This window comes from Tachyglossus aculeatus, chromosome 11 (assembly GCF_015852505.1).
Source record: "Tachyglossus aculeatus isolate mTacAcu1 chromosome 11, mTacAcu1.pri, whole genome shotgun sequence".
In the NCBI taxonomy this organism is placed as follows: Eukaryota; Metazoa; Chordata; class Mammalia; order Monotremata; family Tachyglossidae; genus Tachyglossus; species Tachyglossus aculeatus.
The window spans coordinates 37,197,708-37,222,648 of NC_052076.1; the positions used below are offsets into that span (position 1 = coordinate 37,197,708).

At 49.9% G+C, this 24,941-nt stretch overlaps 2 protein-coding genes across 6 annotated transcripts in view; both read left to right on the forward strand.

Moving 5' to 3' along the window:
• Positions 1–24,941, forward strand: part of LOC119934771 (zinc finger protein 436-like) — a 33,066-nt gene that overhangs the window by 5,717 nt on the left and 2,408 nt on the right. The window contains exons 3-5 of the mRNA XM_038754313.1: positions 2,621–2,712; positions 4,332–4,476; positions 4,997–6,075. Coding sequence (XP_038610241.1) covers positions 2,621–2,712; positions 4,332–4,476; positions 4,997–6,075 — 1,316 coding nt within the window. The remainder of the gene's footprint in view (positions 1–2,620; positions 2,713–4,331; positions 4,477–4,996; positions 6,076–24,941) is intronic.
• LOC119934023 (zinc finger protein 213-like) lies at positions 20,989–23,618 on the forward strand. Of its 5 annotated transcripts, none has more exons than XR_005452843.1 (3): positions 20,989–21,521; positions 23,189–23,239; positions 23,540–23,568. XR_005452843.1 is itself a non-coding variant. In XM_038753370.1 (3 exons), exons 1-2 carry the CDS (start codon positions 21,070–21,072, stop codon positions 23,222–23,224), a joined length of 438 nt encoding a protein of 145 aa, XP_038609298.1. In that variant the 5' UTR covers positions 20,989–21,069; the 3' UTR covers positions 23,225–23,239; positions 23,540–23,618. The 5 variants fall into 5 exon arrangements, 4 of the variants coding, with proteins under 4 accessions (XP_038609298.1, XP_038609299.1, XP_038609300.1 ...); XM_038753370.1 differs by having other exon boundaries at positions 20,989–21,471; positions 23,540–23,618; XM_038753371.1 differs by lacking the exon at positions 23,189–23,239 and having other exon boundaries at positions 23,540–23,611.

Genomic DNA, 24,941 nt, shown 5'->3' on the forward strand with positions numbered 1-24,941 from the left:
AAGAGCTTAGTACTGTGCTCTGCACACAGTAAGCACTCAATAAATACGATTGAATGAATGAATGAATAATGGCGCCTTTCTCTTCCCTCCGCTCTGTCTGCTCACGTGCTTGAGAGGAAATGCCGCAGGCAGTAGACTGCGAGCCCATTGTTGGGTAGGGACGGTCCCTATATGTCGCCAACTTGGACTTCCCAAGCGCTTAGTACAGTGCTCTGCACACAGTAAGCACTCAAGAAATACAATTGAATGAATGAATGAATAAATAATGGCACCTTTCTCTTCCCTCAGCTCTGTCTGCTCATGTGCTTGAGAGGAAATGCCTCAGGCAGTAGACTGTGAGCCCGTTGTTGGGTAGGGATGGTCCCTATATGTCACCAACTTGTACTTCCCAAGCGCTTAGTACAGTGCTCTGCACACAGTAAGCACTCAATAAATACGATTGAATGAATGAATGAATAATGGTGCCTTTCTCTTCCCTCAGCTCTGTCTGCTCACGTGCTTGAGAGGAAATGCCGCAGGCAGTAGACTGCGAGCCCATTGTTGGGTAGGGACGGTCCCTATATGTCGCCAACTTGTACTTCCCAAGCGCTTAGTACAGTGCTCTGCACACAGTAAGCACTCAAGAAATACAATTGAATGAATGAATGAATAAATAATGGCGCCTTTCTCTTCCCTCAGCTCTGTCTGCTCACGTGCTTGAGAGGAAATGCCGCAGGCAGTAGACTGCGAGCCCATTGTTGGGTAGGGACGGTCCCTATATGTCGCCCACTTGGACTTCCCAAGCGCTTAGTACAGTGCTCTGCACACAGTAAGCACTCAAGAAATACAATTGAATGAATGAATGAATAGATAATGGCACCTTTCTCTTCCCTCAGCTCTGTCTGCTCATGTGCTTGAGAGGAAATGCCTCAGGCAGTAGACTGTGAGCCCGTTGTTGGGTAGGGATGGTCCCTATATGTCACCAACTTGTACTTCCCAAGCGCTTAGTACAGTGCTCTGCACACAGTAAGCACTCAATAAATACGATTGAATGAATGAATGAATAATGGCGCCTTTCTCTTCCCTCAGCTCTGTCTGCTCACGTGCTTGAGAGGAAATGCCGCAGGCAGTAGACTGCGAGCCCATTGTTGGGTAGGGACGGTCCCTATATGTCGCCAACTTGGACTTCCCAAGCGCTTAGTACAGTGCTCTGCACACAGTAAGCACTCAAGAAATACAATTGAATGAATGAATGAATAAATAATGGCGCCTTTCTCTTCCCTCAGCTCTGTCTGCTCGTGTGCTTGAGAGGAAATGCCTCAGGCAGTAGACTGTGAGCCCGTTGTTGGGTAGGGATGGTCCCTATATGTCACCAACTTGTACTTCCCAAGCGCTTAGTACAGTGCTCTGCACACAGTAAGCACTCAATAAATACGATTGAATGAATGAATGAATAATGGTGCCTTTCTCTTCCCTCAGCTCTGTCTGCTCACGTGCTTGAGAGGAAATGCCGCAGGCAGTAGACTGCGAGCCCATTGTTGGGTAGGGACGGTCCCTATATGTCGCCAACTTGGACTTCCCAAGCGCTTAGTACAGTGCTCTGCACACAGTAAGCACTCAAGAAATACAATTGAATGAATGAATGAATAAATAATGGCGCCTTTCTCTTCCCTCAGCTCTGTCTGCTCGTGTGCTTGAGAGGAAATGCCTCAGGCAGTAGACTGTGAGCCCGTTGTTGGGTAGGGATGGTCCCTATATGTCACCAACTTGTACTTCCCAAGCGCTTAGTACAGTGCTCTGCACACAGTAAGCACTCAATAAATATGATTGAATGAATGAATGAATAATGGCGCCTTCCTCTTCCCTCAGCTCTGTCTGCTCGCGTGCTTGAGAGGAAATGCCGCAGGCAGTAGACTGTGAGCCCGTTGTTGGGTAGGGATGGTCCCTATATGTCGCCAACTGGTACTTCCCAAGCGCTTAGTACAGTGCCCTGCACACAGTAAGCACTCAATAAATACGATTGAATGAATGAATGAATGAATAATGGCGCCGTTCTCTTCCCTCAGCTCTGCCTGCTCGTGTGCTTGAGTGGAAATGCCGCAGGCAGTAGACTGTGAGCCCGTTGTTGGGTAGGGACGGTCCCTATATGTCGCCAACTTGGACTTCCCAAGCGCTTAGTACAGTGCCCTGCACACAGTAAACGCTCAATAAATACGATTGAATGAATGAATGAATAATGGCGCCTTTCTCTTCCCTCAGCTCTGTCTGCTCGCGCGCTTGAGAGGAAATGCCGCAGGCAGTAGACTGTAAGCCCGTTGTTGGGTAGGGACGGTCCCTATATGTCGCCAACTTGGACTTCCCAAGCGCTTAGTCCAGTGCTGTGCACACAGTAAGCACTCAATAAATACGATTGAATGAATGAATGAATAATGGCGCCTTTCTCTTCCCTCAGCTCTGTCTGTTCGCACGCTTGAGAGGAAATGCCGCAGGCAGTAGACTGCAAACCCGTTGTTGGGTAGGGACGGTCACTGTATGTTGCCAACTTGGACTTCCCAAGTGCTTAGTACAGTGCTCTGCACACAGTAAGCACTCAATATGATTGAATGAATGAATGAATAATGGCGCCTTTCTCTTCCCTCAGCTCTGTCTGCTCCCCAGGTGCCTGCCCTTCCCCGAGCGGCGGGTGCCAGAGATGGGGAGATGGCGGCTGCCCTCCTCTCAGCCTGGTCTCAGGTGTGTTTCGATTCAGCCGGTCCTTTCTGAGATATTGCCGCTCCCGCCTCCCTCTCCCCTTCTCCGAAACATCTCTGACCGGCGGGGCTGCCATCCTGGGAATTCATCCCCGTTTCCCCTCCTTGACGAGCCAACACCCGCTCCGTAAAATGATGAGCTTTCCCTGGGGTGGGAACTCCCGCATTTTATCATCAATCGTATTTATTGAGCGCTTAATGTGTGCAGAGCACTGTACTAAGCGCTTTTATGTGTTTTACTAAGCGCTTTTATGTGTTTCCTACTCCCCATTCCTCCCAGGTCGGCCTAATTCCACAAAACTCTCCACCCCACGGAGTCCCCTGGATTCTTCCCTGAATGCTGCTGGTTCTCAGCCCAGGCACATAAAGAGAAGCAGTGTGGCTCATTGGAAAAAGGCCGGGCTTTGGAGTCAGAGGTCATGGGTTCGAGTCCCGACTCCGCCACATGTCCGCTGTGTGACCTTGGGCAAGTCACTTAGCTTCTCTGAGCCTCAGTTCCCTCATCTGTAAAATGGGGATTAGGACTGTGAGCCCCACGTGGGACAACTTGATCACCTTGTATCCCCCCCAGTGCTTAGAACAGTGCTCTGCACATAGTAAGCGCTTAACAAATGCCATTATTATTATTATTATTATTATTATTATTATTATTATAAAGAGCCCACTTCCATGGAGCAAGTGCCATTAAATGGCAGATTGCTCTCTCCCTCAGTCCCTTGGACTGCTACAGCCAGTGAAGCAGTGTGGCTTAGTAGTTAGAGCACGGGCCTTGGAATCAGAAGGACTTGGGTTCTAATTCCGGCTCTGCCACCTGTCTGCTCTGTGATCTTGAGCAAGTCCCTTCATTTCTCCATGCTCGGTTCCTTCATCGGAAAAATGGGGATCAAGATTGTGAGCCTTATAATAATATTAATAATAATAATGGTATTTATTAAGCACTTACTATGTGCAAAGCACTGTTCTAAGCGCCGGGGAGGCTACAGAGTGATCAGGTGGTCCCAAAGGGGGCTCACAGTCAATCCTCATTTTACAGACGAGGTAACTGAGGCCCAGAGGAGTTAAGTGACTTGCCCAAAGTCACCCAGCTGATAGTTGGCGGAGCCGGGATTTGAACCCATCACCACTGACTCCAAAGCCCGGGATCTTTCCACTGAGCCACGCTCCTTCTCTGTGGGCCTTATGTGGGACAGTGGCCAACCCAGTTATCTTGTATGTACCCCAGCGCTTAGTAGTGTGCCTGACCCATAGTAAGCGCTTAACAAATTCCACCATTGTTGTTGTTATTCTTAAGGGGAGCTTTTGAACCCAACTCAAAACTGCTCCCGTCTCCCAAACTCTGACCCCTGCCACTTCAAGTCAGACATGAACCACCTATCTGATTAAGCCGTTCAAAAACCTTATTTTAGCATAAATTGCCCCCGGGTAAAATTCTCCTCTGAAAACACAGAGAAGGTTTGGGGTCCCCTTTAAGGGTCGGGAGCCAACCGCTGGGTGTTTTTCCTCATTCTAACTTGTGAGGAATTGAGAATAAATTTAGAGTCCTCGTGTAGAAGAATAAGACTATGTGAAATGAGTCTTATTGTAGCTCGGCCTGTTCCCAAGGTAGAGCAAACTGACTCGGGCCTCCTGGTTTTCCAGGTGCCGGTGACGTTGGAAGACGTGGCGGTGTATCTCTCTCGAGAACAGTGGGCACGGCTGGACCCGGGTCAGAGAGACCTCTGCCGGGATGGCGTGCAAGGGAACTATGGTAACGCCATCCTTTATGATAAGTCAAAAAGTGGTATTTATTGAGCACTTACTATGTGCAGAGCACTGTACTGAGCGCTTGGAAGAGTGCAGTACAACAGAATTGGCAGACACATTCCCTGCCCAGAATAAGCTTACAAGATTCCAGCCCTCCTTCCCGTTGCGAGTGACACGCTGGGACACCTGCTGCTCAGATCCCCGAATCTTGGAGCACGGCGGAAGGCCTATCCCTGTTATCTACCATTTTAATCATCATCATCAATCGTATTTATTGAGCGCTTACTATGTGCAGAGCACTGTACTAAGCGCTTGGGAAGTACAAATTGGCAACATATAGAGACAGTCCCTACCCAACAGTGGGCTCACAGGCTAAAAGGGGGAGACAGAGAACAAAACCAAACATACTAACAAAATAAAATAAATAGAATAGCTATGTACAAGTAAAATAAATAAATAAATAAATAAACGGATTCTTTTCTTCATAACCCTGGAATGGGTGACGCATGCCATTTTTTTTCCAGGTTTTGAAATCAGGAGCCAGAAGGAGGAAGGGAATTTTAAGGACACGGAAACCCAGCAAAGGATATCAAAGAAGTCCGAAGGGGCTGTTCCCCAGAACCCTGAATGGGGAGAAGTCTGCGAGAATGAGGGCAGGTCCGAAAAACGGCAGGAACGTCCTCAGGGAAAAGTAGCCCTCCTGGAAAGAGGCTTCAGGGATCTAGCAGACCTGATTGCCCACAAAAAAAGCCTGGCGGGGGAGAAGCCCCATAAATGTAGTGAGTGTGGGAGATGCTTTCACCAGAGCGCAGAGCTGTCCCGGCATCGCCGAACACACACCGGCGAAAAACCACACAGATGCAATGACTGTGGAAAAACTTTCAGCTGGAGCTCGCATCTTATTCAACACCGGCGAATCCACACGGGAGAGAAACCCTACGAATGCCGCGAGTGTGGGAAAACCTTCAGCTGGAGCTCCAATCTAATCCAGCACCAGAGGAATCACACGGGTGAGAAACCCCACAAATGCGACGAGTGCGGAAAGGGCTTCAGCCAGAATTCCGACCTCCGGAAACATCAGAGGACCCACACAGGCGACAGGCCCTACAAATGCAAAGAGTGCGGCAAGGGCTTCCACAAGAGCCTCGAACTTACTCAGCATCAGCGAATCCATATGGGGGAGAAACCGTACGAATGTCGGGAGTGCGGGAAGACTTTCAGCTGGAGCTCGCACCTCATTCAGCACCAGAGAATCCACACGGGCGAGAAGCCCTATGAATGTAGCGAGTGCGGGAAAACCTTCAGTTGGAGTTCCAACCTTATTCAGCACCAGAGGAACCACACGGGCGAGAAACCTCACAAGTGTAGTGACTGTGGGAAGAGCTTCAGCCAGAGCTCCGATCTCAGGAAGCACCAGCGAACCCACACGGGGGAAAAACCGCATAAATGCAGTGACTGTGGAAAGTGCTTTAGCAGGAGCTCCAGTCTCGTCATGCACCAGAGGACCCATACAGGAGAGAGGCCTTACGAGTGTAATGAGTGTGGGAAGAGCTTCAGCCGAAGTTCAAACCTAATTCAACACCAGAGAATTCACGCTGCCCGGGCCCCATACGTTGTTCTGAACTTGGACTCCTCAGGCACCGCGTTCCCCATCGTGTCCCCGACCAGTTAGATGAGGGAAGGAGAAATTCAATCGTATTTATGGTACTTAAATGAGAAATGAGTCCATCTACGTGTTTTGTCACCTGTCTCCATGTTTTGTTTTGTCGTCTGCCTCCCCCTTCTAGACTGCGAGCCCGTTGTTGGGTAGGGACCGTCTCTATAGGTGGCCGACTTGGACTTCCCAAGCGCTTAGTACGGTGCTCTGCACACTGTAAGCGCTCAAAAAATACGGTTGAATGAATGAGTGGGAAACACAGTCCCTGGGGAGGAGAAATGGGATCCCGCAGGGGAAGAAGATAAAGTAAGAGGGAAGTCAGGGACAGGGGTTGTCCCTCTCTGTTGCTGAATTGTGCTTTCCAGGCGCTTAGTACAGTGCGCTGCTCACAGTAAGTGCTCAATAAATAGGATTGATCAAATGGAGCAGTGCTCTGCACACAGCGCTCAATAAATATGATTGAATGAACGAATAAACGAACATGGTTGAGGGAATCGGTGAACAGGTCTGAAATGAAGGCGGCCGAAAGTAACGTTTACCTCTGGCCAAATGGTGCAGAGAAGTTCCTGTCATCACTACTTTAGTAAGTGGCTATACTTGGAATTTTCACTTCCAAGAGAAGTGAACAGCTTAATTTCTGGGTTGAGATCAAAGTTCAGAGCAAAGAATTCTTCAACTCTGCTGCATACATTGTGTTCAGAAGCACAAAAGCAGTGATTTAAATCCAAGTCATATTTTGAATTCGTATCGGATTAGGGTTAATGTCCAGAAGTCTTGGCTCCCATACCTCTTCCCAATCCTCTCAACCCTGCCCCTCTCTGTTGCAGTTTTCCCTACTGAGAAGTGAGAGATCCTGGCCTAACAGGTCAGTTGGATCTGCTGATCATTGGGAAATATGATGATTCTTAGTAGTAGTAGTTGTCAGATGCTCTACATGGTCATTTCTGGAAAACGAGAGAAACCAATATTGCTTTTGAAAGAGCACGTATTTGGAGATTCAGAAGCAACAGTAAAATGCACTTAGAAAAGCCATTGCCCCTTGCTTCTTTGGTATTCTCAAGTCCGAACCTGTGCTGGGTTTAACCACTTTAATCATAACTGTTTTGAGCATATGCTGTGCACAGTACTGTGCTGAACCCTGGATAGACTACATTAGAGGTAAAAAAAAAATCTGTCCTCTTTGAATTTACAATCTGACCTATTTACTACCAACCAGGCCCAAAATTTAAAAAAAAATAGATCATTGAAAAGTCATCAAGGTAAAAATAGGAAATGGAATGATTTGAGAGGTTCTGGAGAATTGACTCACCTACCCTATTAACATCTGTGTTTCTCCCGGCCAACTGAATACCTTCTTCGAATACCTGTACTTTCCCCCTATCACCTGCTCTTCCTCTACCATTTGGGTTTCCCTCAACCAACCATATTCTTTCCCTGATTGAAAAGTCATCAAGGTAAAAATTGGAAATGGAATAATTTGATAGGTTCTGGAGAATTGACTCACCTACCCTATTACCATCTGCGTTTCTCCCGGACCACTGTATACCTTCTTCGAATACCTGTACTTTTCCCCTATCACCTACTCTTCCTCTACCATTTGGGTTTCCCTCAACCGACCATATTCTTTCCCTGATTGTTCGTCGTTCCATCTGATTAACTGCGTCCTCTCCCTGAATGTCCTCCCGACTTGGATCGTAGGCACACCGGAGTGATAGCACTGCCATCGCTGGTTCATCTAGTCTGGGACTCTGTCTCCAATAGTAGCAATGAGAATCAATCAATCAATCAATCGTATTTATTGAGCGCTTACTATGTGCAGAGCACTGTACTAAGCGCTTGGGAAGTACAAATTGGCAACATTATAGAGACAGTCTCTACCCAACTGTGGGCTCACAGTCTAAAAGGGGGAGACAGAGAACAAAACCAAACATACTAACAAAATAAAATAGAGTAGATATGTACAAGTAAAATAAATAGAGTAATAAATATGTACAAACATGTATACAGGTGCTGTGGGGAAGGGAAGGAGGTAAGATGGGGGGATGGAGATGGGGGCGAGGGGGAGAGGAAGGAAGGGGCTCAGTCTGGGAAGGCCTCCTGGAGGAGGTGAGCGCTCAGTAGGGCAAGCTTAGAAGCAATCGTGTGATGATTGCCCTCCTTGATACCCAGCAATCAAGAAGTAGTAGTTATTGATCACTTTATGTAGGGTACTGCACTAAGCTCTTGGAGGAATACGATATACCAAGTCCCAGTCCTCAGGGAGTTTACAATCTGGAGGAGGAAACCAATAATGAAATAAGGGTAGGAGGAAGAAATAGCGTATCAGAATATGTATATCAAGTGCAACGGTGCTTGTGAGAACTCAAGTGCTTAGGTGATATGGAGGTACTGGAGGAACAGTTGGTAGGGGTAGATATAGGGGGAGGAGACGAGCTGAGAGGTTAATCAGGGAAGGAGGTTAATCTTTCTGGAGGATCTGTATTTTCAGAAAAGACTTGAAGATGGGAGAGTGTTGTTCTTGCCAGATGCGAAGCAGAAGGGAGTTCCCGACAGGAGGGAAGATGTGAGGTTAGCCTCAGGAGAGGCAAGAACCAGGTACGGTGAGTATGCTGGCAAGAGCAGAGCCAAGTGTGTGAACTGAGATGTAGTGGGAGAAGAGGGAGGATACACCGAGGGGAGGGAGAGGTGTTTGCCTTGAAATAATTGGTCAGGAGCAAGAGTTTCTTCTTGATGTGAAGAGGAAGAGAAGCAGCGTGGCTCAGTGGAAAGAGCCCGGGCTATGGAGCCAGAGGTCACGGGTTCAGATCCCTGCTCCACCAATTGTCCGCTGTGGGACTTTGGGCAAGTCACTTAACTTCTCTGTGCCTCAGTTCCCTCATCTCCTAAGCTCTTGGAGGAATACGGTAAGAGTTAGTATACCAAGTCCCAGTCCTCAGGGAGTTGACAATCTGGAGGAGGAAACCGATAATGAAATAAGGGTAGGAGGAAGAAATAGCGTATCAGAATATGTCTATCAAGTGCGATGGTACTTGTGAGAACTCAAGTGCTTAGGTGATATGGAGGTACTGAAGAAACAGTTGGTAGGGGTAGATATAGGGGGAGGAGATGAGATGAGGATAATAATAATAATAATAATGCTGGCATTTATTAAGTGCTTGCTATGTGCCAAGCACTGTTCTAATCGCTGGGGAGGATACCAGGTGATCAGGTTGTCCCACTTGGGGCTCACAGTCTTAATCCCCATTTTACAGATGAGGTAACTGGGGCTCAGAGAAGTGAAGTGACTCGCCCAAAGTCACCCAGCTGACAATTGGCGGAGCCGGGATTTGAACCCATGACCTCTGACTCCAAAGCCCGGGCTCTTTCCAACTGAGCCACGCTGCTTCTCTTAATTGATTGACTGTGAGCCCCCTCTGGGACAACCTGATCACCTTGTATCCTCCCCAGCGCTTAGAAGAGTGCTTTGCACATAGTAAGCGCTTAATAAATGCCATTATTATTATTATTATTACCATTGGAGACAGGATAATTGTCTTATTGCTTAGGTCTTTGCCACTTACATCCTTAATTTTCCCTTTAGTGACCCATTATGGATCTTTAATCCATGACTTGATTCAACAGGGTTTTTATTTTACTACTATACTTTTTGTTTAGCATTAGAATGCCTACTCACATTGTATTCCTATCATAAAAGTATAAAGCTCTGCTGCTTTGAGAGACTATTTTCATCCCTGACCCTGCTTCTCTTTAGATGGATTCCCCTCTAATAATGACATTCAACTCTAGATAAAATAGAAACATGTTATTTTAGCCCCTTGCATAGTTCTGAAATAGCCACGAGAAGCAGTGTGGCTAGTGGAAAGAGCCCGGGCTTTGGAGCCAGAGGTCACGGGTTCAAATCCCGGCTCCACCAATTGTCAGCTGTGGGACTTTGGGCAAGTCACTTCACTTCTCTGGGCCTCAGTTACCTCATCTGTAAAATGGGGATTAAAACTGTGGGCCCCCCGTGGGACAACCTGATCACCTTGTAACCTCCCCAGAGCTTAGAACAGTTCTTTGCACATAGTAAGTGCTTAATAAATGCCATTATTATTATTATTATTACCATTGGAGACAGGGTAATTGTCTTACTGCTTAGGTCTTTGCCACTTACATCCTTAATTTCCCTTTAGTGACCCACTCTGGATCTTTAATGCATGACTTGATTCAACAGGGTTTTTATTTTTCTACTATACTTTTTGTTTAGCATTAGATTGCCTACTCACATTGTATTGCTATCCTAAAAGTATAAAGCTTTGCAGCTTTGATAGACTGGGGGAAGTTGTAGATGTTTAAACTCTGGGTTTTAATCCTGGGCCGCACCTCGGGCCCTTTACGTTCCTAATTTTCCTATGAAAATTGAGACTGATGAGATATCCTAATATGCGGTTTTGTACCTACAAGGTGAAATCTGACTTTTGAAGCTGTGGCTTTCCCGTATTTCGCCATTTCATGTATTAACAGACAGAGATCTAACTTCTCATCCCAATTAAGAGTGCGAGCCCCATGTGAGAAGCAGCACGGCGCAGTGAGAAGCCGCAGGAGACTGGGCCCGGGACTCAGAAGGTCGTGGCTTCTCATCCCAGCTCTGCCATTTGTCTGCTGTGTGACGCTGGGCAAGTCACTTCACTTCTCTGTGCCTGTTACCATCTGTAAAATGAGGATTAAGACTGTAAGCCCCATGTGGGACGGGGACTTTGTCCATCCCAATTTGCTTGTATCCACCCCAGCACTTCAAGTGCCTGGCATACAGTAAGCATTTAACAAATACCACTATCATCATCATCAATCGTATTTATTGAGCGCTTACTATGTGCAGAGCACTGGACTAAGCGCTTGGGAAGTACAAATTGGCAACACACAGAGACAGTCCCTACCCAACAGTGGGCTCACAGTCTAAAAGGGGGAGACAGAGAACAGAACCAAACATACTAACAAAATAAAATAAATAGGATAGATATGTACAAGTAAAATAAATAAATAAATAGAGTAATAAATATGTACAACCATATATACATATATACAGGGGCTGTGGGGAAGGGAAGGAGGTAAGATGGGGGGGATGGAGAGGGGGACGAGGGGGAGAGGAAGGAAGGGGCTCAGTCTGGGAAGGCCTCCTATTATTATTATTATTATGTGGGACAGGGACTGAGTCCAACCTAATTAGCTTGGATCTACCCCGGTGCTTAGAACGGTGTTTGGCACATAGTAAGCGCTTAAAAAGTACTATTTTATTAATAGAATTATTAATAATTAGACCTCTGGCTAATTATTAAAAGTAATAATAATTCTTAGTGTAATAGTAATAATAATAATTCAGCAGCTAGTACAGTCCTAAGCATTTAGTCCAGGGCTCTGCACCTAGTAAATGCTCAATTAATACCACTGATTGAGTGAGAGGTCATGGGTTCAAATCCCGGCTCCACCACATCTGCTGTGTAACCTTGGGCGAGTCACTTAACTTCTCTGAGCCTCAGTTACCTCATCTGTAAAATGGGGATCAAGATTGTGAGCCCCACGTGGGACAACCTGATCACCTTCTATCCTCCCCAGCGCTTAGTACAGTGCTTTGCAGATAGTAAGCGCTTAACAAATGCCATTATTATTATTATTATTATTATTTGATTGATATAGAAGCGAATCCATCCAGACAATTCACGTTTTAGACAAATCCCGGCTCCACCACGTCTGCTGTGTAACCTTGGGCGAGTCAACTTCTCTGAGCCTCAGTTACCTCATCTGTAAAATGGGGATCAAGATTGTGAGCCCCACGTGGGACAACCTGATCACCACCTATCCTCCCCAGCGCTTAGTACAGTGTTTTGCACATAGTAAGCGCTTAACAAATGCCATTATTATTATTATTATTATTATTATTATTATTATTTGATTGATATAGAAGCGAATCCATCCAGGCAATTCACGTTTTAGACAATTCCCCCCTCCATCCCCCCCATCTTACCTCCTTCCCTTCCCCACAGCACCTGTATATATGTATATATGTTTGTACATATTTATTACTCTATTTATTTTACTTGTACCTATCCATTCTATATATTTTATTTTGTTAGTATGTTTGGTTTTGTTGTCTGTCTCCCCCTTTTAGACTGTGAGCCCACTGTTGGGTAGGGACTGTCTCTATATGTTGCCAACTTGGACTTCCCAAGCGCTTAGTACAGTGCTCTGCACACGGTAAGCGCTCAATAAATACGATTGATGATGATTTTGTCACTGCATGGGATGTAAGCCTGAAAATCCATTACGTTGGGGTTGGATCTCCTCCCTGTTTATATCGTATCCACGTATTTCTTTCTGAGCGCCTAGTACAGTGCTTTGCAAATAGTAAGCGGTTAATAAATGCTCTTAATACTCTAATTAGAGCCCAGCCAGTATGCCAGGGCAACTACACAGCTGCCGAACTGTACCAGGAGTCGGGGTAAATTGTGCAGTCAGGAGGAGATTGCTTGGAGAAGTGCAAGAGCTTTGAGTAGATATGAATCTTTATATGTTGCCAACTTGGACTTCCCAAGCGCTTAGTCCAGTGCTCTGCACACAGGAAGCGCTCAATAAATACGATTGATTGAATCTTTTGAGACTTTCTTAAGGGTTATAATTCCGTAGTTAGCCTCAGGTTGTTCACACCCCACCCCAGCCCCCCGCATCATGGGTGATGTGATTTTTAATAATAATAATAATAATAATAATAATAATGGCATTTATTAAGCGCTTACTACGTGCAAAGCACTGTTCTAAGCGCTGGGGAGACCCCACCCCAGCCCCCCGCATCATGGGTGATGTGATTTTTAATAATAATAATAATAATGGCAGAGAAGCCATAATAGGGAAGCAGCATAGCTCAGTGGAAAGAGCCCGGGCTTTGGAGTCAGAGGTCATGGGTTCAAATCCCTGCTCTGCCAATTGTCAGCTGGGTGACTTTGGGCAAGTCACTTCACTTCTCTGGGCCTCAGTTCCCTCATCTGTCAAATGGGGATAAAGACTGTGAGCCCCACGTGGGACAACCTGATTACCTTCTATCCCCCCAGTGCTTAGAACAGTGCTTTGCACATAGTAAGCACTTAACGAATACCATCATTATCATTATTATAATGGTATTTATTAAGCGCTTACTATGTGCAAAGCGCAGTTCTAAGCGCTGGGGAGGTTACAAAGTGATCAGGTGGTCCCACGGGGGGCTCACAGTCTTCATCCCCATTTGACAGATGAGGGAACTGAGGCACGGAGAAGTGAAGTGAGTTGCCCAAAGTCACACAGCTGGCTAGTGGAGGAGCCGGGATTTGAACCCAGGACCTCTGACTCCAAAGCCCGGGCTCTTTCCACTGACCTAATGGGAAGAACCTGAGACTGGGAGTCCAGAGACCCAGGTGCTCATCCCAACTCCACCACGTTCCTGCTATATACCTTGGGTAAGCCACTTTCTGTGCCTCAGTTTCCTTATCTATAAAGCGAGGGTAAAATTCCTGTTCTCCCTCCATCTCAGACTGAGCTGTGGGGCAGGGTCTGTATCCAATCTGCTTATCTTGAATCTACCCCAGCCCTGGGCCCAATGGTTGATACATCGATTTACGGCTTTAATAAACTGTAGAGAAGCAGCGTGGCTCAGTGGGAAGAGCCCGGGCTTTGGAGTCAGTGGTCATGGGTTCAAATCCCAGCTCCGGCAATTGTCTCAGCTGTTTGACTTTGGGCAAGTCACTTAAGTTCTCTGTGCCTCAGTTTCCTCATCTGTAAAATGGGGATGAAGACTGTGAGCCCCCCCGTGGGACAAGCTTAGCACCTTGTAACCTCCCCAGCGCTTAGAACAGTGCTTTGCACATAGTAAGCGCTTAATAAGTGCCATCATCATCACTACTATTATCAGGATGTGATTTTACTCCCTGAAGTGTATTTTGCTTCCAGGCAGTTTGAATCATCATCAATCGTATTTATTGAGTGCTTACTATGTGCAGAGCACTGTACTAAGGGCGTGGGAAGTACAAATTGGCAACATATAGAGACAGTCCCTACCAGTAAAAATGTCGTACAATTGCTCTGTGCTTTTATATTTCCTAAAGACTTTCATTCATTCAATCGTACTTATTGAATGCGTATTGTGTGCAGAACACTGTACTAAGCGCTTGGGAGAGTACAATACTACAATGAACTGATACATTCCCTGCCCACAAGGAGATTACAGTCTGGTGGGGGAGGGAAGACAGATATTTATTTCTCTGTTTTAATAATAATAATAATAATAATGATGGCATTTGTTAAGCGCTTACTATGTGCAAAGCACTGCACTAGAGAAGCAGCGTGGCTCAGTGGAAAGAGCCCGGGCTTGGGAGTCAGAGGTCATGGGTTCAAATCCCGGCTCTGCCACTTGTCAGCTGTGTGACTTTGGGCAAGTTACTTCACTTCTCTGTGCCTCAGTTACCTCATCTTTAAAATGGGGATGAAGACTGTTAGCCCCCTGTGGGACAACCTGATCACCTTGTAACCTCCCCAGTGCTTAGACCAGTGCTTTGCACATAGTAAGCGCTTAATTACCTAACTTCTCTGTACCTCAGTTCCCTCATCTGTAAAATGGGCATGAAGGCTGTGAGCCCCACGTGGGACAACCTGATCAACTTGTATATATGATCACCTGTATATATATGTATATATGTGTGTACATATTTATTACTCTATTTATTTTACTTGTACATATCTATTCTATTTATTTTATTTTGTTAATGTGTTTGGTTTTGTTCTCTGTCTCCCCCTTCTAGACTGTGAGCCCACTGTTGGGTAGGGACTATCTCTAGATGTTGCCGATTTGTACTTCCCAAGTGCTTAGTCCAGTGCTCTGCACACAGTAAGCACTCAATAAATACGATTGATTGATTGTATCCTCCCCAGCGCTTAAAACAGAGCTTTGCATATAGCATATAGTAGGTGCTTAATAAATGCCATCCTATTATTATCATTTTAAGGTGATCAGATTGTCCCACGTGGGGCTCACAGTCTTAATCCCCATTTTCCAGATGAGGGAACAGAGGCCCAGAGAAGCGAAGTGACTTGCCCAAAGTCACGCAGCTGACAATTGGTGGAGCCGGGATTTGAACCCATGACCTCTGACTCCTAAGCCCGGGCTCTTTCCGTTGAGCCACGCTGCTTCTTTTATTTTATTTTATTAATGATGTGCAGATATCTATAATTCTATTTATTTTTGATGGTATTGATGCCTGCCTCATTGTCTTGTTTTGTCGTCCATCTCCCCCTTCTAGACCGTGAGCCCGTTGTTGGGTAGGGACCGTCTCTGGATGTTGCCGACTTGAACGTCCCAAGCGCTTAGCACAGTGCTCTGCACACAGTAAGCGCTCAATAAATACGATTAGCATGGCTCAGTGGAAAGAGCCCGGGCTTTGGAGTCCGAGGTCATGGGTTCAAATCCCGCCTCCTCCGCTTGTCAGCTGTGTGACTTTGGGCAAGTCACTTCACTTCTCTGGGCCTCAGTTCCCTCATCTGAAAATGGGGATGGAGATTGTGAGCCCCCCGTGGGACAACCTGATCACCTTGTATTCATTCAATCGAATTTATTGAGCGCTTACTGTGTGCAGAGCACTGTACTAAGCGCTTGGGAAGTCCAAGTTGGCAACATATAGAGACGGTCCCTACCCAACAGCGGGCTCACAGTCTAGAAGGGGGAGACAGACAACAAAACAAAACATATTAACAAAACTAATAGAATATGTACAAATAAAATAGAGTAATAAATACGTACTAATCTATACAAAGAAATACGCACATGTCAGATATTAATTCATTCATTCAGTCGAATTTATTGAGCTCTTACTGTGTGCAGAGCACTGGACTAAGCGCTTGGGAAGTACAAGTTGGCAACATCTAGAGAGGGTCCCCAGCGCTTAGAACAGTGCTTTGCACATAGTAAGCGCTTAATAAATGTCATCATTATAATAAATACGATTGAATGAATGAATAGGTATAAATGACAGGTATGGACAGACTGAGCCCCTTCCTTCCTCTCCCCCTCGTCCCCCTCTCCATCCCCCCATCTTACCTCCTTCCCTTCCCCACAGCACCTGTATATATGGATATATGTTTGTACGTATTTATTACTCTATTGATTTATTTTACTTGTACCTATCTATTCTATTTATTTTATTTTGTTAGTATGTTTGGTTTTGTTCTCCGTCTCCCCCTTTCAGACTGTGAGCCCACTGTTGGGTAGGGACTGTCTCTAGATGTTGCCAATTTGGACTTCCCAAGCGCTTAGTACAGTGCTCTGCACATAGTAAGCGCTCAATAAATGCGATTGATGATGATGATGATGACTTCCACACCGATTGTTCGGCCGCAGCGGGGGGGGGGAGAGGGAAGCTAAGGCGCCGCTGAGGAGTAATAGTAATAATAATAACAATAACAATAATAATAATACTGAAAATAGCATTTATTAAGCGTTTACTATGTGCAAAAGACTAAGTAAGCTGCCCGGGCCCGTGGAGTGGAGGAGTTCGGCGCTGGGCACTGTGGGAGTTGTAGTTCCCCGCGGAGTCGAGGAGCTCGGCGCCAGGCACTGTGGGAGTTGTAGTTTCCCTCGGCGGGCCCGGGTCTGCGAGTCGAGGAGCTCGGCGCTGGGCACTGTGGGAGTCGTAGTTCCCCGCGTCGGGCCCGGCGCCTGCGCGTTATGGGGTGGGGGCCCGCGCGGACTTCCGGCCGGGGCGCTGGGCGGCGGCGTCCGGACACAGCGGGCCCAAGGCCGGCGGTGAGTGAGGACGGGGGGGGGTCCGCGGCGGCTGCCCCTCCCTCCTCCCCCTCCCTCCTCCCCCTCCCTCCTCCCCCTCCCTCCTCCCCCTCCCTCCTCCCCCTCCCTCCTCCCCCTCCCTCCTCCCCCTCCCTCCTCCCCCTCCCCCTCCCTCCTCCCCCTCCCTCCTCCCTCTCCCTCCTCCTCCTGCCTCCTCCCTCTCCCTCCTCCTCCCTCCTCCTCCCTTCTCCCACTCTCTCTTCCTCCTCCCTCTCCCTCCTCCCTCTCTTTCCTCCCTCCTCCTCCCTCCTCCCTCACCCTCCTCCTCCTCCCTTCTCCCACTCTCTCTTCCTCCTCCCTCTCCCTCCTCCCTCTCTTTCCTCCCTCCTCCTCCCTCCTCCCTCACCCTCCTCCTCCTCCCTTCTCCCACTCTCTCTTCCTCCTCCCTCTCCCTCCTCCCTCTCTTTCCTCCCTCCTCCTCCCTCCTCCCTCACCCTCCTCCTCCTCCCTTCTCCCACTCTCTCTTCCTCCTCCCTCTCCCTCCTCCCTCTCCCTCCTCCCTCTCTTTCCTCCCTCCTCCCTCTCCCTCCTCCTCCCTCCTCCTCCCTTCTCCCACTCTCTCCCCCTCCTCCCCCTCCTCCCTCCCCTCCCTCCTCCTCCTCCTCCTCCTCTCCTTCCTCCCTCCTCCTCCCTTCTCCCACTCCCTCCCCCTCCTCCCTCCTCCTCCTCCTCCCCCCCTCCCTCTACCTCCTCCTCCTTCCTCCTCCTCCTCCCCCCTCTACCACCTCCTCCTCCCTCTCCCTCTCCTCCCTCCTCCTCCCCCTCCCTCCTCCCCCTCCCTCCTCCCCCTCCCTCCTCCTCCCCCCTCCTCCCCTCCCTCCTCCTTCCTCTCCCTCCTCCATCTCCCCCTCCTCCCCCCTCCTCCTCTCCCTCCTCCTTCCCCCTCTCTCCCCCCTCCTCCCTCCTCCCTCTCTCCCCCCTCCTCCCTCCCCTCCTCCTCCTCCCCGGCCGGCGGGAGGGCGCCCAGGGCGGGGCGGGGACCCTCCCACCATCACATCCCTATAATAATGAATAATAATGCGGGCATCTTTTAAGCGCTTACCATGTGACAAGCACTGTTCCAAGCGTTGGGGCGGATACAAGGTAACCAGGCGTGGCTCAGTGGCAAGAGCCCGGGCTTTGGAGTCAGAGGCCATGGGTTCGAATCCCGGCTCCGCCAATTGTCAGCTGTGTGACTTTGGGCAAGTCACTTCACTTCTCTGGGCCTCAGTCCCCTCATATGGAAAATGGGGATGAAGACCGTGAGCCCCCCGTGGGACCACCTGATCACCTGTAACCTCCCCACCACTTAGAACAGTGCTTTGCACATAGGAAGCACTTAATAAACGCCATTAAAAAAAAAAGCTCTGGGACAAGCTAATCACGCTGTCCCACGTGGGGCCCGCAGTCTTCATCCCCATGTAACAGATGAGGTCGCTGGGGCCCAGAGAAGTTGAGTGACTTGCCCAAAGTCACACAGCTGACAAGTGTGACCGTGAGTCCCTCAAGGCCCTACTGAGAGCTCACCTCCTCCTGGAGGCCTTCCCAGACTGAGCCCCTTCCTTCCTCTCCCCCTCGTCCCCCTCTCCATCCCCACCGTCTTACCTCCTTCCCTTATATGTTACCAACTTGGACTTCCCAAGCGCTTAGTCCAGTGCTCTGCACACAGTAAGCGCTCAATAAATACGATTGATGATTGATTGATATGGGACAATCTGACTTCCTGGTATCCCCCTCAGCGCTTAGAACAGTGTTTGGCACATAGTAAGCGCTTAACAAATGCCATCATCTTCCTCCCTTCAAAGCCCTCCTGAGAGCTCACCTCCTCCAGGAGGCCTGCCAAGACTGAGCCCCCTTTTTCCTCTCCCCTTCCCCATCCCCCCACCCTACCTCCTTCCCCTCCCCACAGCACCTGTATATATGTTGGTACAGATTTATTACTCTATTCATTTTACTTGTACATATTTACTATTCTATTTATTTTGTTAATGATGTGCATCTAGCTTTACTTCTACTTATTCTGATGACTTGACACCTGTCCACATGTTTTGTCGTCCTTTTCCCCCTTCTAGCCTGTGAGCCCGCTGTTGGGTAGGGACCGTCTCTATCTGTTGCCAACTTGGACTTCCCAAGCGCTTAGTCCGGTGCTCTGCACACAGTAAGCGCTCAATAAATACGATTGAATGAATTATTAAGTGGTGGAACGGGATTAGAACTCATGATCCCTGACTCCCAAGCCCGGGCTCTTGCCACTGAGCCACGCTGCTTTTTTAATAATGGTGGCATTTTTTAAGCGCTTACTATGTGCCAAGCCCTGTTCTAAGCACTGGGGAGGATACAAGGTGATCAGGTTGTCCCACGGGGGGCTCCCAGTCTTCATCCCCATTTGACAAATGAGGGAACTGAGGTACAGAGAAGTTAGGTAATGATAGCATTTATTAAGCGCTTACTATGTGCTAAGCACTGGGGAGGATACAAGGTGATCAGGTTGTCCCACGGGGGGCTCACAGTCTTCATCCCCATTTTACAGATGAGGGAACGGAGGTACAGATAAGTTAGGTAATGATAGCGTGTATTAAGCGCTTACTATGTGCAAAGCACTGGTCTAAGCACTGGGGAGGTTACAAGGTGATCAGGTTGTCCCACGGGGGGCTCACAGTCTTCATCCCCATTTTACAGATGAGGGAACGGAGGTACAGAGAAGTTAGGTAATGATAGCGTGTATTAAGCGCTTACTATGTGCAAAGCACTAGTCTAAGCACTGGGGAGGTTACAAGGTGATCAGGTTGTCCCACGGGGGGCTCACAGTCTTCATCCCCATTTTCCAGATGAGGTAACTGAGGCCCAGAGAAGTGAAGTGTGGGCAGAACACTGTACTAAGCGCTTGGGAGAGTACAATACTACAAGGAACTGATACATTCCCTGCCCACAAGGAAATTACAGTCTGGTTAGGGGGACGACAGATATTTATTTCTCTATTTTAATAATAATAATAAAGATGGCATTTGTTAAGCGCTTACTGTGTGCAAAGCACTGCACTAGAGAAGCAGCGTGGCTCAGTGGAAAGAGCCCGGGCTTGGGAGTCAGAGGTCATGGGTTCAAATCCCGGCTCTGCCACTTGTCAGCTGGGTGACTTGGGGCAAGTCACTTCACTTCTCTGTGCCTCAGTTCCCTCATCTGTCAAATGGGGATGAAGACTGTGAGCCCCCCTTGGGGCAGCCCGATCACCTTGTAACCTCCCCAGAGCTTAGAACAGTGCTTTGCACATAGTAAGCGCTTAATAAATGCCATTATTATTATTATTATTATTACTATTACAGAGCATTGCCCTAAGCACTTGGGAAAATATACTGCAGCGGAGTTGGAAGACACTTTCTCTGCCCACAGTGAGATTGCAGTGTGAGGGCAGAGACGGACCTTAATGTTAAGCGCTTTTCCCAAGCGCTTAGTCCGATCAATCAATCAGTCATATTTATTGAGCGCTTACTGTGTGCAGAGCACTGGACTAAGCGCTTGGGAAGTCCAAGTTGGCAACATATAGAGATGGTCCCTACCCAACAGTGGGCTCACAGTCTAAAAGGGGGAGACAGAGAACAAAACCAAACACACTAACAAAATAAAATAAATAGAATAGATATGTACAGGCAAAATAAATAGAGTAATAAATATGTACAAACATATATACATATATAGAGGTGCTGTGGGGAAGGGAAGGAGGTAAGATGGGGGGATGGAGAGGGGGAGGAGGGGGCTCAGTGTGGGAAGGCCTCCTGGAGGAGGTGAGCTCTCAGTAGGGCCTGCACACTGTAAGTGCTCAATAAATATGACTGAATGAATGAATGGAAGAAGGTAAGTTGGGGGGATGGAGAGGAAGGAAGGGGCTCAGTGTGGGAAGGCCTCCTGGAGGAGGTGAGCTCTCAGTAGGGCCTGCACACGGTAAGCGCTCAATAAATACGACTGAATGAATGAATAATATAAAGAAATGCCCTGACTGTGATTTCCCTCTGCGTCCCCAGGAGTCGTTCTCCCGCCGGAGTCCCCATCCCAAAGCCAGAGACGTTTCCCCCCCGCCCCGGGGGACGCCCGGGACCGGAGATCGGAGCCCCGGCGCCCGAGCCGGAGGGATGGCCGCCACCTTGGGCCCCCGGGTCCACGCTCCCGTAGAGCAAGAAGGCCTTTTTATCGTGAAGGTGGAGGAGGAGTCCGCCTGGGAGCAGGAAGCCCCCGCCGAGAAGGGTGAGCCCAACCCGGAGACTTTCCGCCAGCGCTTCCGGCAGTTCCGCTACCGGGAAGCGGCCGGGCCCCACGAGGCCTTCAGTCACCTCTGGGAACTCTGCTGCCGGTGGCTGAGGCCCGAGCTCCGCACCAAGGAGCAGATCCTGGAGCTGCTGGTGCTGGAACAGTTCCTCGCCGTCCTGCCGGGGGGGATCCAGGCCTGGGTCCGGGAGCGGTGCCCGGGGAGCGGGGAGGAGGCGGTGGCTCTGGTCGAGGACTGGCAGAAGCGGCCCGGGAGACCCCGGCAGCAGGTGAGAGCGGCCGTCGGAGCTCGGCCGGCCTAGAACGGAAGGAGCAGCCGGTGAGGGTTGGAGGAGTTGTTCTCCCTCATTCCCAACCGCGAAGCCAGAGCCATTCCTACTTTAGGGAAAGCCTCCCCCAGCGAACCCCAAAACATTAGCAGCCCCCTCTCCCCCAGGGGCTAAGAGGGATCGTCGACCTCTCCCACCGGCCGGGTCGGCCGCAGATCAGTCAGTCCCTCCCGTTTTTCCCCTTGTTCTCCCTCATTCCCAATCACGAAGACAGAGCCGTTCCTACTTTAGGGAAAGCCTCCCCCGGCGAACCCCAAAACATCAGCAGCCCCCTCTCCCCCAGGGGCTAAGAGGGATCGTCGACCTCTCCCACCGGCCGGGTCGGCCGCAGATCAGTCAGTCCCTCCCGTTTTTCCCCTTGTTCTCCCTCATTCCCAATCACGAAGACAGAGCCGTTCCTACTTTAGGGAAAGCCTCCCCCGGCGAACCCCAAAACATTAGCAGCCCTCTCTCCCCCAGGGGCTAAGACTCTAAGATGGACCTCTCCCACCGGCCGGGTCGGCCGCGGATCAGTCAGTCCCTCCCGTTTCTCCCCCTCGTCGTTCAGCCGGAGTGAGTTTTCCGTCGGCTAGCGAGAAGGGTATCTGAATGAAACGGTTGGCCTGGGAGAGGGAGCTGGAATTATCGGAAGTCGGAACGCGGCCCCGGGAGGTGGTTTTCCCATTTCCACTTGCTCTCCTCCCGGGCAGCGCGGATCCAGCGCCGAACCCGACTTCTTCTTCCGTCCGGCGATCCCGTGCTCCCGAATGGCGGCCCAGTGTCCGTCGGCCGTCCCGACCGGTAGAGCCTTTTCGGATCCGTGTCCTGGAGCCAGCCGTTTCCTATCTTGACTATATGTCGTTAATCCGTCAATCGATCTGTGGGCTTTATTGAGCACTTACGGTGGGCGGAACACCTCGCCGAGCCTGTGGGAGAGTACGGTAGAACAGAACCGGCTGACGCGTTCCCTGCCCGTTATGAGCTTACGGTCTAAAGGAGCTGACGGTCAATGGCGTGCTCTTGATGATGGCTTCCTGGATGCCAAACCGCTCAGTTCTTTTAGACTGTGAGCCCACTGTTGGGTAGGGACTGTCTCTATGTGTTGCCAACTTGTACTTCCCAAGCACTTAGTCCAGTGCTCTGCACACAGTAAGCACTCAATAAATACGATTGATGATGATGATGATGCTGGGTTAGGGACAAGGTGATCAGATCAGACAGCCGACTGATTGATTGACAGTCCCTGTCCCGTGCGGGACTTTTCCTCCCTATTTGTCTCTATTTTGGTCCCTAATTGCACCCCATTCTGTTGACTGCTGCCTAATTCTCCAACCCGTGTTGCTCAATTCCAACCCTCTCGACTCAATGGGAGCTCAGGAGACGTTGGGCTAGCTCACCTGTCAGTCAAAAAGGGAGATGCCCTCTCGTCGTTTGTCCTGCTTACGTACGGTCTGCTCTCAACGCCTCTGTTTTTGCTGCCGGGCTGGCTCAGTTCAGCTAGGGACTAGGTCGAGGGCAGCCCCCCAACCTGACTCGCGTCGCCCGCCCGCTAGATAACGGTAGCCCTTGAGCCCCGCAAATGATCGCCGCCCGTGAACTCAGTGAGCTTGCCGTCCCGACTGATGAACTCCCCAGTTTCCATTCCGTGTGTGACACACTGATTTGTGTTCTTGGGCAGGAGAGGACCAGAGTGATAACAGCAGGGCAGGAGTGAGGGGCATTGGCAGAGGTATGTGGGAGAAGGTCGCTTAACTCACTGGTCTCGTCCATCCGGGGGCTGTTTGTCTCGCAGGGACCTCTAACCTGCCGATGACCGATCCGCTGCGGGTGTGGCGCTCCCCTAAGCCCCTCACCCTGCTTCCCGCCGCCCCGGATGGGATCCTGGTTCCTGGATCCTGGCGTCCCTGAGGGCTGCGTCCTGTCTTCCTTTGGGGTTTTTAGCCCCGATCCCCCCCGCCCGGCCCGGCCCAAGGACCTCCCCTACCCGAGCTCTGCGGTGACGGGGGAACTGTGTGTTGTGCGCGGACAGGACGTGCCCTCAGAGGAGATGGAGCCCCTGGGCGGAGCACGGGGGTCGGCAAGCTTCCAGCGAGGGGAACCCAAGGGAGTGTCCCAGGAAGAGGGGGCTCGGACTCCACACCCAGGGCCGCAGGAACAGCAGACCGGTGACTACTGTAAGTCCGAGGCTTCGTTTGCAGAGAGGAGCGTGAAGAGCGATGCCCCCGGGGAGATCGGGACCTCGCCGGGGTGGAAAAGGAGGGCGGGGAGGGGACTGGGCCGAGGAGTGGGAGAAGGGGAATGCCACGTGCCCGCAGAGTAAGAGCCGTTGCATGCGCGATGGAGCCCGAAGGGAGCTGGTGATGGATTCCCAGCTCTCCCCCTCCGCAAGTAGCGTCGGGACCCCGCAACTGAGGAGTCCTGCCGTCAGGCAGTGCGAGGGGTGCTCCCAGGACCCGTGGGGACTCGGGGATGGGAGAGTTGGGAAGTCCCAGGCCGCAGCTGACTTCCCTCACGGCTCTCTCCTCCATCAGCTCGGCGGGCTCCCCGGATTCCCGTCCTCCTCAAGGAGGGGAGCACCAGGGAGATGGTAGATGCTTTCTTCTCTGCGGGATCCCAGGTGAGTTCCGACTCATTCATTCATTCAATTGTATTTATTGAGCGCTTACTGTGTGCAGAGCACTGGACTAAGCGCTTGGAAAGTACAATTCGGCAACAGATAGAGACAATCTCTTCCCATCAACGGGCTCACGGTCTAGAAGGGGGAGACAGACAACAAAACAAAACACATCTCCAAGGGTCCACATCCCTCAGCGTCCTTCCGCCTCGCTTCTAGGACTCCTCAGCCCGGCTCCTTCCCAGGGAGCAAATTCATTTCCAGCTCTTCTCGGGAACACGGGGTCCATCCCCGGCTGTTGTCTCTGCTATTATCTTCCCTGAGTGTCTTTCCCCCATCCTACTCTCCCGCCGCTCGCCCTCTTTGCCCTGGCAAGTCCCACCTTCTAGAGCCTGCCCCCATCCCCTCCGTCGGCCACCCTGGGGTTATCTCAAGGGCCACGGGGACCAAGTTGAGGGCCTTCTCGTGTCGTTTCAGGGCCCGATGACGTTTGGGGACGTGCCCTTCTACCTCTCCCGAGAAGAGTGGGGGTGCCTGGACCCTGCCCAGAGGGATCTCTTCTGGGATATGAAGCGAGAAAACTTCCGGAATATCTCCTTGGGTGAGGATTCTCGTACTCCGACCGGTCGGCGGTAGTAATCATAGTGTTATATTACACACTTGCTGTGTGCAGAGCACTGTACTGAGTGCTTGGAAAGAGTACACAGGTGAGCAGTTTTGAGCACGCTCAGCTCCCTGATATCTCTGGGGACTAAGTGCTTGGAAAGAGTACACAGGTGAGCAGTTTTGAGTGTGCTCAGCTCCCTGAAATCTCTGG